The sequence below is a fragment of the Netta rufina genome, assembly GCF_964035555.1.
Source record: "Netta rufina genome assembly, chromosome: 12".
NCBI classification, from domain to species: domain Eukaryota; kingdom Metazoa; phylum Chordata; class Aves; order Anseriformes; family Anatidae; genus Netta; species Netta rufina.
Genome location: NC_140135.1, coordinates 5,646,425 through 5,661,870, shown reverse-complemented (window position 1 = coordinate 5,661,870; position 15,446 = coordinate 5,646,425). Strand labels below are relative to the sequence as shown.

General features: G+C 40.0%; 1 protein-coding gene across 1 annotated transcript; it reads left to right on the top strand.

Moving 5' to 3' along the window:
* Window positions 1-831: 831 nt before the first annotated feature.
* LOC311213850 (homeobox protein CDX-1-like) lies at window positions 832-14,513 on the top strand (the record flags this gene model as incomplete). Its single annotated transcript, XM_084294128.1, has 3 exons — window positions 832-1,264; window positions 10,416-10,561; window positions 14,259-14,513. 3 exons carry the CDS (start codon window positions 832-834, stop codon window positions 14,511-14,513), a joined length of 834 nt encoding a protein of 277 aa, XP_084150254.1.
* Between the last annotated feature and the right edge of the window lie 933 nt (window positions 14,514-15,446).

Sequence of the window (15,446 nt, the reverse complement as noted above, 5' to 3'; positions counted from 1 at the left end):
CTCCATAACAGACTCTCTTTCTGTTAACATTGTAAGTTAGAATAGAGAAACTTCAATCACTGTGGCAAGCAGGCAGCTCATGAATAGGCTTGCTAACATCAACAAGACTATTCGTATGAACAAATGCTCAAAATGACTATGAGACTTCTTGTATATCCTTTGTAATGTTAAAATCAGCAGGACTACTGTGGTTTGCAAGTGCTCTCCCACATGCACTAAGAGCTGAAGGCAAGAGGCGTGCTCATGCAGTTAAAGCCTGAATCAGTCCTCTGTTTTCAGATAAAAATATTACAACACATTTTAACAACAGAACTAATGGATTCACAGATACCAGGCTTTACCTAACTATAACTAAGGCCTGAAGTTAGATTCTGATGTGCATTGCTCAAGTAAAATACTACTTTTACTGTCGGAACGGTTATTGGTTAACTATGAATGCAATTCTGCTTGAAGACCAGGAGATTTCAAACTACATTCAAAAAGTATAGAACCAGGATGGTAATACATAAAGGATCTGTGAGAAAGGAAGCACTAGAACTAGCAGCAAGGTGGGGTTGCCTGCATGGTCAGCCCTTCATTTGAATGCAAATGTAATTTTGGGGCAGGCAGTTATCTGTGACATCAGGCAGGACCTTAGTAAACTGTTACCACCAGCACCTGGTAAAACCATTGTTAATCATGTGTAGTAAAGGGACATCAGGGCTAGCATGAGTCATTTATAGAGCCAGTCAGGGCTAGAAAAGACAGAAAGAAAGAGGAGGGGAAGAGAGATCAAACAAACCCTGTGAGGAGCAGGATGTCCCAGCAAGACAAAGCCAGGCTGTGAGCATCATGTATGTGAGTTATCTTTTGGATAAAGAAACCAGCATGTATCCAGGACCTGCAAGGTGCAGCAACAACAACCTGCCAGTGCAAAACTTCGCGTCCGCTCCCCCCTACTCAGACTACATGGGCTATCACCATGTGCCAGCCCTGGACAACCACGGACAGCCTGCGGGAACCTGGGGATCCCACTATGGCCCACAGAGGGAGGACTGGAACGCTTATGGCCCAGGACCTTCCAGCACCGTGGCTGCTGCACAGATCAATGGCTCGTCTCCTGGGCAGGTCTCCTACAGCTCTGCTGATTACAGCTCCCTCCATCCTGCTGGATCCGGGGGGTTACCTCCTGTAGATACAATTAATGCACAGCAAATCTCTCCCAACAGCCAAAGGCACAGCTCTTATGAATGGATGAGGAAAACAGTACAATCTACTTCTACAGGTATGAGGGCAGAGAGGCTATGCTGAGATGTTTCTCTTTTGGGTGGTTGGTTTTGTGTTGAGTTGTTGTTGCCACCAGGTTCTGTGTTTTGAGGAAAGCATACATTTTTAACAACAAAAAAAAGATCCTAATTGCTCTGAACAATTCTCTTGCTAGCAGTTAAATATTGGTTCTATTTTTGGATGTTGTTTTTGATCAGCTTATGATCTCTTATTTCTTCCTTGACGTTTACTGATGAAACAAATGAAGAGCAGTGTCCTTTGACAGAGTATTGTTTTCACTTAGGATATGTTAAAAAAAGTGACATCAAATAATTGCTTTTAATAGCGGTCCTATAGATTTAAAGGAGGAAGCATGTCTGTAGAAAGAAATCACAATGAAAGTATCATATTTCTCTACCACCTATATTGTTTGTTTTCCTCAACTTTTAGAGTAGATATGAAAAGTTCAAGTAAAATACATACAGTACTGGGGTTGGAAAGAAACCTTTGTATTAGATACAACCTCTTAAACCTCAGAATACTGAAATGAAGTGTCTGCAGGATGAGAGGCTTTAAAAACAGGACCAAAAAGGGAAGGCTTGCCACCCCTTGTAGCAGCAGTTCTCAGAAAATGCAGAAATATAAAGATCTATGGTAACACAATCAGTTAATATTATGATGGGTCAACCTCTGATGCACATGAGTGGATGAGTTAAAGAAAAAAAAAAAAAGCTTCAGTCACATTTAACAAGTAAAAATAAGTCAAGAAGCCTGAAGAAAAAATTTTGGTTGTGGGAAGCAAGGAAGTAACACAAAAAATATGTAACTATTAAACATACTTAAAACATCTCTGTTCCTTGTATCAACAGAAAAAATAATAATCAAACAAGGAAGGAGAGAAGGAAAGGAGCAAGAGGGGAAACTGCCTGAAAAGAACAGATACAACCCGCTATAAAGTAGCTGATCCTCCAAGGTGCTGAGCAGCTTTTACATGCAGAAACATCAGTAGGAAATAAGGATGCTCAGTACCTCCCCTTAAGAGATGCTCACAGTATTTTAATGTTACATCTCAGGAAGGTTCCTTTCCTTTCAGCCCTTCCTCCCTCCCCGCTCTGTCCCACACATGCCTGCAAATTATGTTTTTCAAAGACAGTACTGAATCAATCTCTGAGAGGGAAGCAATTCATTTAAAAACATGCCCTGCAAAAATGAAAGCAACTAAACAGAAAAATTGTCTTTATTAAAATAATGCATCTAATGTGTATGGACAGACTGAGCCACACTTACTCCTGCTGAATACAACTTCAGCAGTACAGCTTCAGCTCATAAGGAGTCCATAGAGGACAACCAATCAGAGTACGTTGTTACTCTGGGTGCGTAAAAATTGTGGCAAATAAAAAAAATACAGGTTGTGGAGTGTTGTTTTTTTTAGTATCCATGTCTACCTGTATCTAGTTGCTTTTCATTGAATGCTACCTAAGGAAAGATAAAAGAGGGGGGCCAATCACACAAGGACTTATAGTTTACTTCTGGGTAGTCCTTATTTATACAATGACATTTCTCCTCACAAACCCTATGATTTACAGATGGCAGCATACTTGCTCAAAAAACATTACTTCTCATCTCATCTTTACCTACCTGCCTCTTGCTCCTGTGGATTTAAACTGCAGCTTTACCCTTCTGTCTCTTTGGAAAAAAAACATTAGGAATTTCTCTGCAAGAGCAGAGGAATTACATCTGTTGTTTATTAGCTATTTTTATTCCCTGTGAAACAGATATGAACTATGATTCTTAAAGATGGAAAAAAAAAGGTTTAGATTTACCTGAAGTCACAAAAAGATTATAGAAATAACATTTAGTATTTGTTCATTACTTGTTGCAATATACTAGCCATCAATAATATGATTTCACCATGGGAACAATTATTATTAATGCAAGTAATTTTTGCAAGATGTTCCTGAACATCTTCAAGAAATGCTCCTGTAATCATATCCCTTTAGGATCAGGAAAGATTCCTTCCATGTGTTTACTTACATTGGGTAGTCTGACTTGTAGCAGCTACAGAAACAGGGCCCAGAATCAATGACATTTCCATCTCCAGGGGTTTCATGGTTAGCTTCTCTTACTGGTGCTTTGTGGCCTCACAACCTGACAAATGATAAACAAAACACTTGACTGAAATTTCTGTCACTGCCTCATATCCTATGGATCTTTTCATATTGTTGTTTAAACAATTTACACAGAACAAAAGAATGATTTCTAGTTAAATCTTACTCTGTGTAACTTTAAGAACATGAAATATAAAAGCATGTCTTTACCTGGTATTAAGTAAAGCTCATGAGATTATGCTACTTAAAACCACTGAGATCTCAGTATTTAATGCAAGACTGTCGTGCTGACTTAGCAGCACTGGAATGCATTTCCCACAGAAAACACCTAATCAGGCTTTCATCCACCATTCCCTTTGGTCAGAGGATGTCTGAACATCCCTCTCTGCAGCTTTGGAACTGGAGGGAGTAGGACTTGATCCTAAATACAATGCACATAGGATCCAATGCCTGGTCACTGAATTCCTGAGGGTGTTCAGGATACAAGAGAAAGCAAGTGTGTTTTCACTCAGAATGCTCAAAGGAGGAAACACTGGCCATTTAGTATTTTCATTCAATAGCACCAGTGGAAAAAGACCCTTCTCTAACCCTTACACTGCCCATCTCCCTAAACTACCATTGTGAAAGAGCAAGCAAAGCCAAGGCAACTAGCAATCACAGCAAAGAACAAAGCCACAGCAACTAGGGATCTGAGATGGCAATTCACGTACACACAAAGCATAATTACAGGCAAATTCTTTGATGGAAAGTACAATAAATCCATCTTTGAACAAATTATGAAATCTACTTCTATTGACTTCAGTATTTTTACAGAGGTATGCAACCCTGCATATAGGAGACTTTACTTTTAGCCTTTGTAAGAAAATAACATACATCTGCCCAAAACCATGCCCAAAATAAGACTGAATAGGTGAGCACCAAGCAGTTTCAGCAGCAGTGAGAATTAGCTCACAAAGCTGAAAGTACATCTTCAGATCTAAACCTCTATTACCATTAAGGAGAGGGGGAGCAAGTACAGAAACAGGGAAACTAGTTATGAGCAGAGACTTTTCCTGTACATGACACCACCCCAGTCACTGTTCAGTAAAACAACTGACAATTAATAAACTCTGACAATTTTTCTGATTATGATGACAGGTGCTGACAGCATCATTACCCAAGGCACTGTAAATCTAGAAGAAGGAAGAAGTTATACCCCCTCAAATCTAAGAAAGAAACAAGCCTCTTAAGAAGCTATTCCTGCAAAATTTTGAATTTCTAAAGAACACACACCTAGGAAAAAAAAATCAGTTAATTGCTTGCTTTTTAGTATATACAGCCATGGGCAATGGGATTTTTCCTGACCTTGCCACTTAGACATCTGTCTACACTTTTGGCCACTTGTTCCCTTTTCCCAAACAAAATGCACCCCAAGCAGGCTGACCAATCGTCATTTAAAGGTGACAAAAATGATTCTGCTTTGGGTCCAATTATTTCTGTATGACAGAGATGAATAGTTTACACTAACAAAGTGAAGGACAGAATTTGGCAAGAGCTTTATTACAAAATACCAGAATGTACTCCAAATTGAAACTGTCAGCACTTCAAATAGGAGTCAACAGCACAGAGATTAAAATGCTGCAAGTCCGTTGACAGGTTCTGATTTCTATGATACTACTTTGTCCTTTTCTCCATGAGTCATCTGAATACGTACAATAAATTATGATCAAGACCCGTCAGAAAATACAGACACAGAATTTCACCATGCTTCACAAACCATGCATCCATCTTCACAACAGTCCCCCCCACCTCACTAAGACTTGCAGGAGGAAGACGATTACTCACACTCTACAGAATCAGACTCATGTAACATTTTCTAATAGAATGGCAGTGTGTATTTTTAAATTAAACTCTACAGAACTTCACGTGCAACACAATGTCTTTCTTCAAGACTTATTTAAATTACTTTTGTTTCACAAATTCAATGAAGTCAGCGAAATTTCCCTAGGGTGAATACGGCCCTTTCATTTCCTAACTTTTAAAGTGCGTGAATATTTGCAAATAGTCTCCCCCTCAAAAAAGAAAAAAAAAAAAAAAGAAAAAAACAACACACACTCTGGGGCCTGAGCTCCCATGGTCCTTACCTTTATTACAATTGAAACTAACACTAATCTCTCTCTTAATACTGAGCCAACCCACAGCTGCAGATGCAAACAGAGCATATCTTCATGCCAGCAAACTGTTTGACATTTTGAGCTGACTTACGCTGACCTCTCGCTAACCAGCACAGACATTAACTCCCTCTGACACTAATATTAAACTATTGAAACTATGATTCTTTGTACATTATCTGACACTGTTCTGTACTACATTTCCTGTCTAAATTAGGTAGCTGGTGGATTTTAGGAACGATGTCAATTTTGGAAGATGAAGGATTTTCCTGAACAGTTAAGAGACAAGGCACAGAAAAAGGGGCCAGGGCTAGTTCTCATGCTAATTTATTTTACTTTGTAAACTAGTTGTGAGGTCTGATGGTGGCTTTTTTTCCCTCCTTTCCTGGGCTACATTGTCTTCAGTTTTGAGGCCTATCTGTCATATTGAGGCAACAGACCCTTTTAACACTTCTCTTTGCTTTGATATGCAGTCTTGTCTCTTCCTTCTCCCTTTTTTCTTCAGGAGTTATATTGCCGGAAAGGGTGATGATTTTCACAGCAAATAAAGAGGCCTTCTCCTAGCTTTATTGTCTTCAGAAGAAATACTCTGTGAATTTTATGGCCAATGGGAAAGCTGTTCCCTTCCCCCAACTCAGAACTTGGCCAGTCACAAAAATTGCTGAAGTGGGTGTGATAGAACAGGATTGTTAGAAAACTTTACATGAGATAGTTTAAGCCTGAAATGTCTTTTTTCTCCTTATTCCAAAGTCAGTCTTAAACAGTCACCATGGGTAAAACTGTATTTTTGTTTGTTTTGTTGTTGTTGTTTTTGACAAAATTCACTTTTCCTGAATAGCTCAAAAGCAGCCAATCTGCTTCTCTAGCACAGAGGCAGTCATACTGCAAAGGCAGTCACTTCAAAGCTCCTTGTTTTTTCTTCCACTGAACTACCACTAAACCCTCCAATCACTTGCAGCTCCGTGGTATGACTGGCCATGACAACACTTTCCTAATAAAACTGGTAATACATTGCTGATTGAAATGACAACCTGACATTAATAAAAGATTAAGACCACAGAAAGCTAAATGTTGTTTACTCACCTGAGTAAAATACGCAGGATCTGACTAAAGGATTGGATTAGAACATTAACATTTATCATTGGATCATTAAATTCAGTCATCACCTACTAAACAAGCCTGAGAACTGAAAAATATCCTTCTGCTGTCTCTGGGGTGAATCCATTAGTTCTATCTCAGATTTTACTCAGGTAATACTTACTGAAATAGCATGCATTGCTGTAAATAAAGCCAGTAGGTATTCTGCAAGATTCATTGCAGAATGCACTACAGTGGATTTGTTCTACCTAACAGATGAAATTCAGAGGCTAAAGTCCTAAACTGTCTAGCAATAGGTTTTTAGTGCTGTTGTTTGTTAACCTTGGAAAAGAAATAAAAATGTATTTTGCCTTTGAAATCAAATGACATACACTGAGCAATTCCAACCCAGCATCCAGCAAAGGCACATGGAAGTCTCTCACTGACATCAGGACCTTACCCATGTCTCGTTAGGAGTAAAACACGGCGCTGCCAGAACTAGAAATACCTTCTCAGAGGAGCTCAGATTTCTCAGTCTGTTGTTGACTTTTAAGAAGGAAGTGTTCTCCTTTTCCCTTTCCCTTTTTAAAAATTACTTTGTTACCTTACTTTAAAGAAATAAGGTAGGTGCAAAAGCTCCTAATTTTCCCTCAAAAAGGAAAAAGAAATTGTAATTTCTACTACAAAACAAACAGAAAGGTAACTCATACAACAATGAAAGATTTTATGGAGGTTCTGTTTTCCACATACATTTAATTTCTTCAATTTAAGAAACAAAAAAACAACCTCTACTACTCAAATAAGGGCTTAAGCACTTAAAATCATAAATAGGAAGGCAGATCTCAAAGTTTACCACCTTGTTTTGGCAACAGAAGAGCTTCTGATATTTGTCTATGGCTTCTGAATGAGAATAGAGCTGAAGATAAGATCACCTTGTTGCTCCTTTGTGTACTCCATCTTAACAACACAAAGGAGACTAAGGAAACATTTTAAATATTTTGTCCCACAGAATGACCCCAAACTTTCATTTGAAGAGGAAAACCTTAACCAAAAACCAGACTAGAGAGATCAAAAGCTTAAAAAATTTCAAATAAAGCATTAAAGCACCACAGGTGACCATACGTTAAACAAACAATTTACACTTCGAATGAATGAAAACAAATGTCCTACTATTTATGTGGACTGCACTAAACTGCTGTTCTTCAGGGACTTTAAAATTCTTACCATAATATTGCAAAATTAGCAGCACTTTTCACTTGATTAGCAGGGTAAACGTAATTGGGCTAATTCTGCTTTTCACTAGTTTTGCCATGGCAGAAATGCTCCTGAAATGAGAGCATCTAACCTAGCCAAGCACAGCAGAACCTTCACAGGGAAGTAAACAGATCAGGGTGAAGTGTTTCTGGCTGCACGGAAGGAGCAGAAACCCCAGCAAAAGCAAGCAACAAACACAAAAAGCACAATTTATTTTTCCTCCTGAAACATTCCAACTAAGCTCAGACAGTTTAGAAATGCCCGTATCACTGTAAACTCACTATCAATGCACAGTGCTTTCCCAGGGTCAAACAGCACAGAGCGAGGAAGCTGAAGGACCAAATTGTGATGTAGACCATGTTCTACAAGCCCAGGAAGGGTCCTAGAGAAAGCCTGTCCCATAGGGCAACCCAGTTACTGTCCACAACTAGAGGTATAACAATATTTGTTTACAGCACTGCAGTGCCCAGGATTGCCAGTGCTACACAGTGCACACAGCTCTGCATCCAGGATCAACACAAACCAGACAGAAAGAATCTGTACCTGAAGAACTTCATAACATAAATAGTACCAGAGTGAGCCAAAAACTCCTAAAAGTAACAAAGTACTGGTTGTCAAACACTGTTAGAGAAAGGAGTGACGTGGTTAAGTCATTACCATGTGGTATATGCATGTAGATAATAAGTGGAAGGTAATGTTAACTTTATACATGTTCGGCCATGAAAACAATAAGACTTCATTCCTCCTTGGGCATACGGGGGAAAAAACATTAAGTCATGAAACAAAATCATGAATTAAGGGATAAAGTACTTCCAGATTCTGCTACACTGTTGTAGACTGAATTCTGATCTCTGGGTGCTACTTAAACTTCAAAAGCAAGGGAAGCTGGAAGGACAGGCTGGGCAGAAATCAGGCCTTTGATACTGCTGATACCTGAAACCTCCAGCTATTCCGTCCTGCAGGGGGGAAGCTGGTTGCTCTGTGGTGGCATGCTGTAGTGACCTACACAGAGACTGAAATTTTACCAGCTCCTGTCTGAAAATCTATTTCAGTGATACTCATTCAAAAATAATTAGTTATTATGAGTTAAAGTGTTATGAGTCTATGAGTCTGAGATGCTTTTTTTTTTTTTTTTTGTTTTGAAAAGTTATGCATGCGTACTTTTTTTTCAGGAAAAAAAAAAAAAAAAAACTGTAAGACAAAAATAAAGTGCTGTTGTATGAAGCTAAGCTACATCTGCAGCACTACCAGGCTGTTACAGGCAGCAAGCCACAAGATGCCTCCAGTTCTGTGCACAATCTGAGAGAACCTGGCTCCAAAGGTGTTGTTCTCACCTACTGGGGTGCAAGATTCCCAAACTGCAGTACCGCTGTGGAGCACACTGCCAAAACTACCAACTACAACTACATTCTCTGTCCCAATTCACAGAGGAAATATTTACTGATGAGGAACTGTCCAGATGAATACAGACAGACAAGCAGAAAACGAACCAGCAAGGCACTATTAGCAAACCCTGTAACAGTGGTCTTAGCACAAAAACAATCTAATCTTTCCAAAATGTAGGAAGCAGGGCTAAGAGGCCTTGGTTTTAAGCAGTTGTTGATCTCCAATATTTTGATTGCATAAAATGAGTATTAACAGCAGGGAAGAGGTGAGTGAGAAAGAAAGCATCAGCAGCCTCTCTCATTCTCAATTCTGTTTCACTACTGCCAACATCTTCTGTCCCTACAAATTACCCTGTATGGAATCGATAAGTTTCAGCTACTTGCATGCATGTTCCCTGGCTCACGTCATTTGTTGTTACCTTTTAACGACCCAGATACCCCTTAGCCATGTCTGCTTCAGTCAGCTGTGCCTTCGTCTGAAGTGATGCAGTGCTGCTGCTTGCAAAAGAACAGATGCTGCCGTTCTAGCGTTGTTGAATGTCCTTTGTTAAAATTACTGCTTTCTTTTCATCTTTTTTTCTTTTTAATTAGCTGTCATCTGAAGGTCTCTATTACTATTCCTTGAGCTATTATCAAGTTGTGGATAGATTGTGCTAGATTTGAAGGAAAAACATAGCCACCAAATTGCAGTAACAACCACAAGATCAAATGAGTATTTCTAGCAACTGGGACTGAGGAAGTTTGGAAGCTCTCAGCATTTTCTATGCAGTTAAATATCCTCCATATTTCTCTCTGAATCAGGTGGCAGTTTATCAGCTTTAAGAACAGAGAAACAGAGCAATTCAACGCTAGGCAGGAAGCCTGCATCAGAGTTAGGAACAGATCCCAGGTTTCCTGGCTCCTCATTCTTAGTAAGAATACCTTCCCTTTCCCAAATGATAACCCAAGGATAGTAAAGACTATGAGCACCAGTTTACCTTCTATTTACTAAGGTGCAAACCCAAACTCTGGTGGTATGAACCTCATGTTGTAAATCAAGACTAAGTCCACTACAGTCAAGGGAGTCACTTGGGGTAAGTGCATAGAGAACGAAGTCTAAAATACCCACAAACGTTATCAAATGCAAAGTCAGATATTTTATGTTACTGAAGTTAAAAAATTCTAGCTTGAAGCAATGTGTTCTTCTTTCAAAACAGGTAAAACAAGAACGAGAGAGAAGTACCGAGTGGTTTACACTGATCATCAGAGATTAGAATTAGAGAAGGAATTTCATTACAACAGATACATTACAATCAGGAGGAAGTCTGAACTTGCTGCAAACCTAAGACTTTCCGAGAGACAGGTAGAGTATGGATCACCTGTTCAGAGTTTCCTTTGCATTTATTATTGCTGATGAGGAGATAACCACACCGGTTAAGAACGCAGAAATGCTAATGCCTCTAATAACCTACGTGGCCGGGTTCCCTTTGCAGTTAAGGAACTCAAACTACCCAGCTGAATGGCCTGCCGGCTTTCTTTCTGCTCTTTCCTAATTATCCCATCAGCACTAGCTCAGCTCACATGATGACAGCAGAGAGCCATGCAACAACACAGAAACAAAAGCACCAGTCTGACAGCCTTGTTCTGAGAAAATATCAACAGAATGCTGCCTGGAGGTCTTGCTTTGGCTGAGGCAGTGGTAGGAGGGTGAAAGCTTTGCAAAACTTCCAAGCAAAAGTCCTGGTTCTGCTGAAGTCAGTGGGAACTGCAACTGATTTCAACCAGGTCAGCCTTAGCAGGGGTGCAGCTACTAAATATAAGTGATGAAATCACTCATTGTCAGGACACGGAAGGTGTTTGTCTCCTTGGCTACCTCCAACCTTTTGTTAATAATGTCCTGCACTCTTGCTGCTCCTTTCCTCCCTATTTCCTCCCATCCCCTCCAAATTCCCCTTGCATTCCCACAACTGAAAACAATCCTTCCGGGCCAAAAGATAAATACGATTTGCTCTGGAGCCATTCAGTGCCACGTTCTTCACTCATGCAGTTGCAGTGCACGTGCCACCTCCAGTGAGAGCAAAGCAGGAGCCTGGCCCCTGGCTCATGCAAACCAAGATAAGATACCAAGCTAGATCTTCCCCAAAGACACTCGTAAAATGAGCTGAGCATGCATTCTGCCCCATTTGACTGGGGACTTTCTTGATGCCGTACACTGAAGGAAGCAGCGACCTGCAAAATTAAAAGTTTTATTAGAGGATCTCCATGAACAGATTTCGGGGGAGAATATGCTCATTTGTTGGCCTATTTGCAACATGAATAACCATCACCGCACCGTTTTCCTCAGTCAGTTATCATTCAGTACCAGTCATTGTACCTGTACCAATACCTGAGTCACCACTGTTTGAAGCGCTCTGTTGAGCAGGGACAATTCAAAATCCACCTAGCTGCAGCACTGTGCATCCCTCTTGCACAGCACACACACACTGGAAGAGCTTACAGTAATGGAGAAGCAAATACTTTGTAAATACTACTCGATCTGCTGTTGAATGCAAGTATATATTGAAAACTACAGTTATTTCAACTGGGTATAAAGAACATACTATTTGTTTTCTGGCTGGCTGCTTAAATCCTAATAATGAATTCATTATTAAGACTTAATTTAAAAATGAAGACCGTCTTCTGTAAACAGCCAACAATATTTACTTGAAACTTCCCTGAGGGGTGATAATTCCTGATAAACCTTTTGTTATCAGATAAGAAGTGGTGATACAAAAAAGCAAAGCACATTTTTTGACATGTAGCAGGGCTTTTTTGGCATGTTAGCAGGGTAACATGGCTAAAGTTTTTGCAATATTTGCTCTTCATCATCAATATTTCATAAACAAAATTAATTCCACTGCATAAAGACTGCATCTCTGAAGTCACTCTTGAAAATTTAAGATTAAGGCGGAAATATCTCATCTATACTCCCACTACTCATCTTTCACACAAAATTAAACTCCATTGGATGAACATGGCTGAACACACATGGTCCTATCCCAAATTGCACTGCACTGAATCTAAAACCTGAAACAACTGCCTAAAAAAGCATTTCTATTTTTTTTTTTGTCCTGACTGCCAAAAATCCCATCCAGGACATTGAAGAGATTATCTCAAGACAGAAGGACAAAGAAAAATGCTTAAACAAGAAAGGAAAAATGTGGTATCTAGTACCAAATAAGTGGTATAATGAAGGATTTCTGAAATAGAAAGGATACAGAAATAAAGAGATGGTGAGGAGAAGAAGAGAGGGGAAGACTTCAAGGGGGTTACTTACACAACAACTGAACAGTGGAAAAAATACTGAAAGAAAAGGAGAGAAACAGGTAAAAGAACAACTCAGCTGCAATTGATCACATTGGCTTTTAGTCTAACATTTTGTATTTACTTGTGTTTGGTAACTGGTATTCAACCCTGAAACGCCTACTAAAACATCTCTCAGGAGCACTGCTGCAGGTCTGCACCCCTAGTTTAATAACAAATCAGAATAAAACTCTAAATTTAAAGCAGATAACGCTGAACACATAGGGTAATTCTGAATCAGATGTTAGTTTGGGTTTTAGGTTGTTTCATCTTTTCATGCATTCTGGCAAATGATGGGCAAAGCACAAAAAGCATAAAAATTACCACAGCACCATACCAGCGCAGGATATTGGAGAGTATTCGAGTCAGGTTTAACAGAACATCATTTGTTACTGAAGTGATATTCCAGAAACGACAAAAAAAAATGAACTTACAAGTGTTTGAAATGATAGCTTTCGACTTAAGGAACATGAGTTCAAATTTTTACAATTTCTATGTGCATCTGAAATCTTCACGTTCAGCTGGAAAACGGGAATAATAATGGCTCAAGAATAAGCACATCAAGATTCCTTAAGATGTTTTGTGGGACTTCACCACTAGGTTTCTTTTAGTGGCCACAGATATTACCACTTCTTACTGTTTTACCCATTTTCTGAGCATGGCCTAGTTATCCTTTGCTAAGCAGCTAGAAAGGAAAAGAAAACAAATCAGTATTTCTCAGCAAACCACAGATTTGGAGGAGGGAGGATTATGCAAAATAATGACAAAATTGCTTCCTTTGTCATCTGAAGAGCAAAAGAAAAAAAAACATGTCTGAATGTGATAGCTTAATCCATTATGCAGACTACATATAACAAGGAGCCATTTCCAAGGATAAATAGTAGGCACACACTTGTTTAAACTCTGCGCTGGGAATTCACATCCAAAGACGCTTCAGTTGCCATAGAACAGTCACTCTTTCACACCTGAACAAATTCTGCTGTATTACTTGTCAGCTTCATCTCACGTCCTCACTTGTTCCATCCTAATCAAAAACCATGAAACTCTTCGACAGTTGCTTCATCTCTTCCCAAAGATCGCATTTCTGTGACAGAGCAGTAACTATGATATAAAGTTACGGACTGTGTGGGAAACAGCAGCAGATTCTGGCCCCGTCTACACAGGCAATAAAAGGCACTTAGCTGTTAAGGCAACACTTCCATAACACTTGGAAATAACATGTACCCATGGTGACATGCTGCTCAGAAGTTTATTTCCATTGGCTTACACAGTGGAGCAAAGGAATTAATGTTCGGCATCCACGCAGGATAGCTTTTGTGCCTCAGTGCACAGGCCAATAACAGGTTTTGAATTGCTCTGGCTTCCGATGTACAGTTTTCAATGTAAAGATACTCTCAGATTCTTTTGGCTGTAACTGTGATGCATGAGATTGTTTTATTAGATTTTGTACAAAAAAAAAAAATCAAAGCTCATTCCATTAAGAAATACCTCCTAAGAATAACACTAAAAAATTGTTTATCAAGCTAAACAACTAATTACCTGTGTGAAAAGATTACCTGTGTGAAAAAAGCAAACAGCTCTGTTGTTTCTATTTGCTATTGCCTTTCTCACATGTCCTCACACAGTTCATTTCCCTCTTATGCCCCTTGACTCTATACACAAAGGACTACACTGCAGTCCATTAGCAATTGAAAAAAATTTCCTCTGCTTCTCTGCAGGTGAAAATCTGGTTCCAGAATCGCAGAGCCAAAGAAAGAAAATTAATGAAGAAGAAAATGACTCATTTTGACGGCAGCAATCTTGGCTCTATGCAGAGTGACTCTGGCTCAGTGAGCCCAATGCCAGCTCCTGACCAACAGACTCGTTCAGAAATGTCCGGTTCTTTATTTCCACCTCCACCTCCTCCACCTCCGCTTCCAATGAGTGGCTTGCAGCACAGCGGGAACCTGCAGCAGGTAGTGGCCTCTCAGTAAGGCTGCCTGAAGAGCCACTGCTTAACGAACGCTATAAACTACCAGTACACGTAGCACTACGGTATGAGAGAGAGAGGACATCTGGTGCTGTTTTGCAGGAGTCCCCAGCATGACGGTTCTGTGCACATAAACTTCAAGTTTAGTAAATCAAGAGTCACTTGCCAGGTCTGCAGGATAGTGCGAGTTCCCAAAGGCAATGGAGCTGCTGTGTGCCAGGAGGCCCAGCTGCAGAGAGCCTCTGCGAGAGGATGCCATGCTGCCCGTGGCACAAGGCAAGCCTCCCTCCAGCCACGCAGCAGGGGGGTAGGCACTGGGAGGGAAGAGAGCTGAGGGCTAGGCACGACCATCTGTTACCTCATGCTGCAGATGAAAAAAAAGGCACAAACCAGACCTCAAGCAATAGGACGTTGCTGGGGCATTAACGGTGGCTTAATGCAAGCGCTCTGTGCCTCGCCCCTAGGCAAGGAGTATATTCCTTCTCCTTCAATCTCCACGCAGGTTCCAGGTGCCAGTCTCACTTTCATGGACTCTACAGGGGGATCTTAATAAGCAGAAACCTGGCTTAAATGTTTTGAGCCACCTGATGGAAAGCCTGGGTTGTTGGCTACATTCAGCTCTGTTTTAAGTGCAAAAGTCAAGGATGAGCTTTTGGGAATTTTTTGGTTTTGACAGGTATGATTTCCAATGCTCCATATGCTGGTATAAACATGCACACAGCCTTACCATAAATGTTTCAAAAACATTCTGGAAACGTGAATCTTGCTCTAAGTTAGTTTTTGTTAGAACAAAAATCAGGTTGAACTCATTCTGCATCCTAAATAAATAGTAAAGGGGTGGGGGGAATCCTCTTTAAAATTGTAGGTATTTAAAAGAGTGATTTCTTTTTATTAGACAGCATAACCCATGGATAGAGATGCAATAATTGCGCTCAAC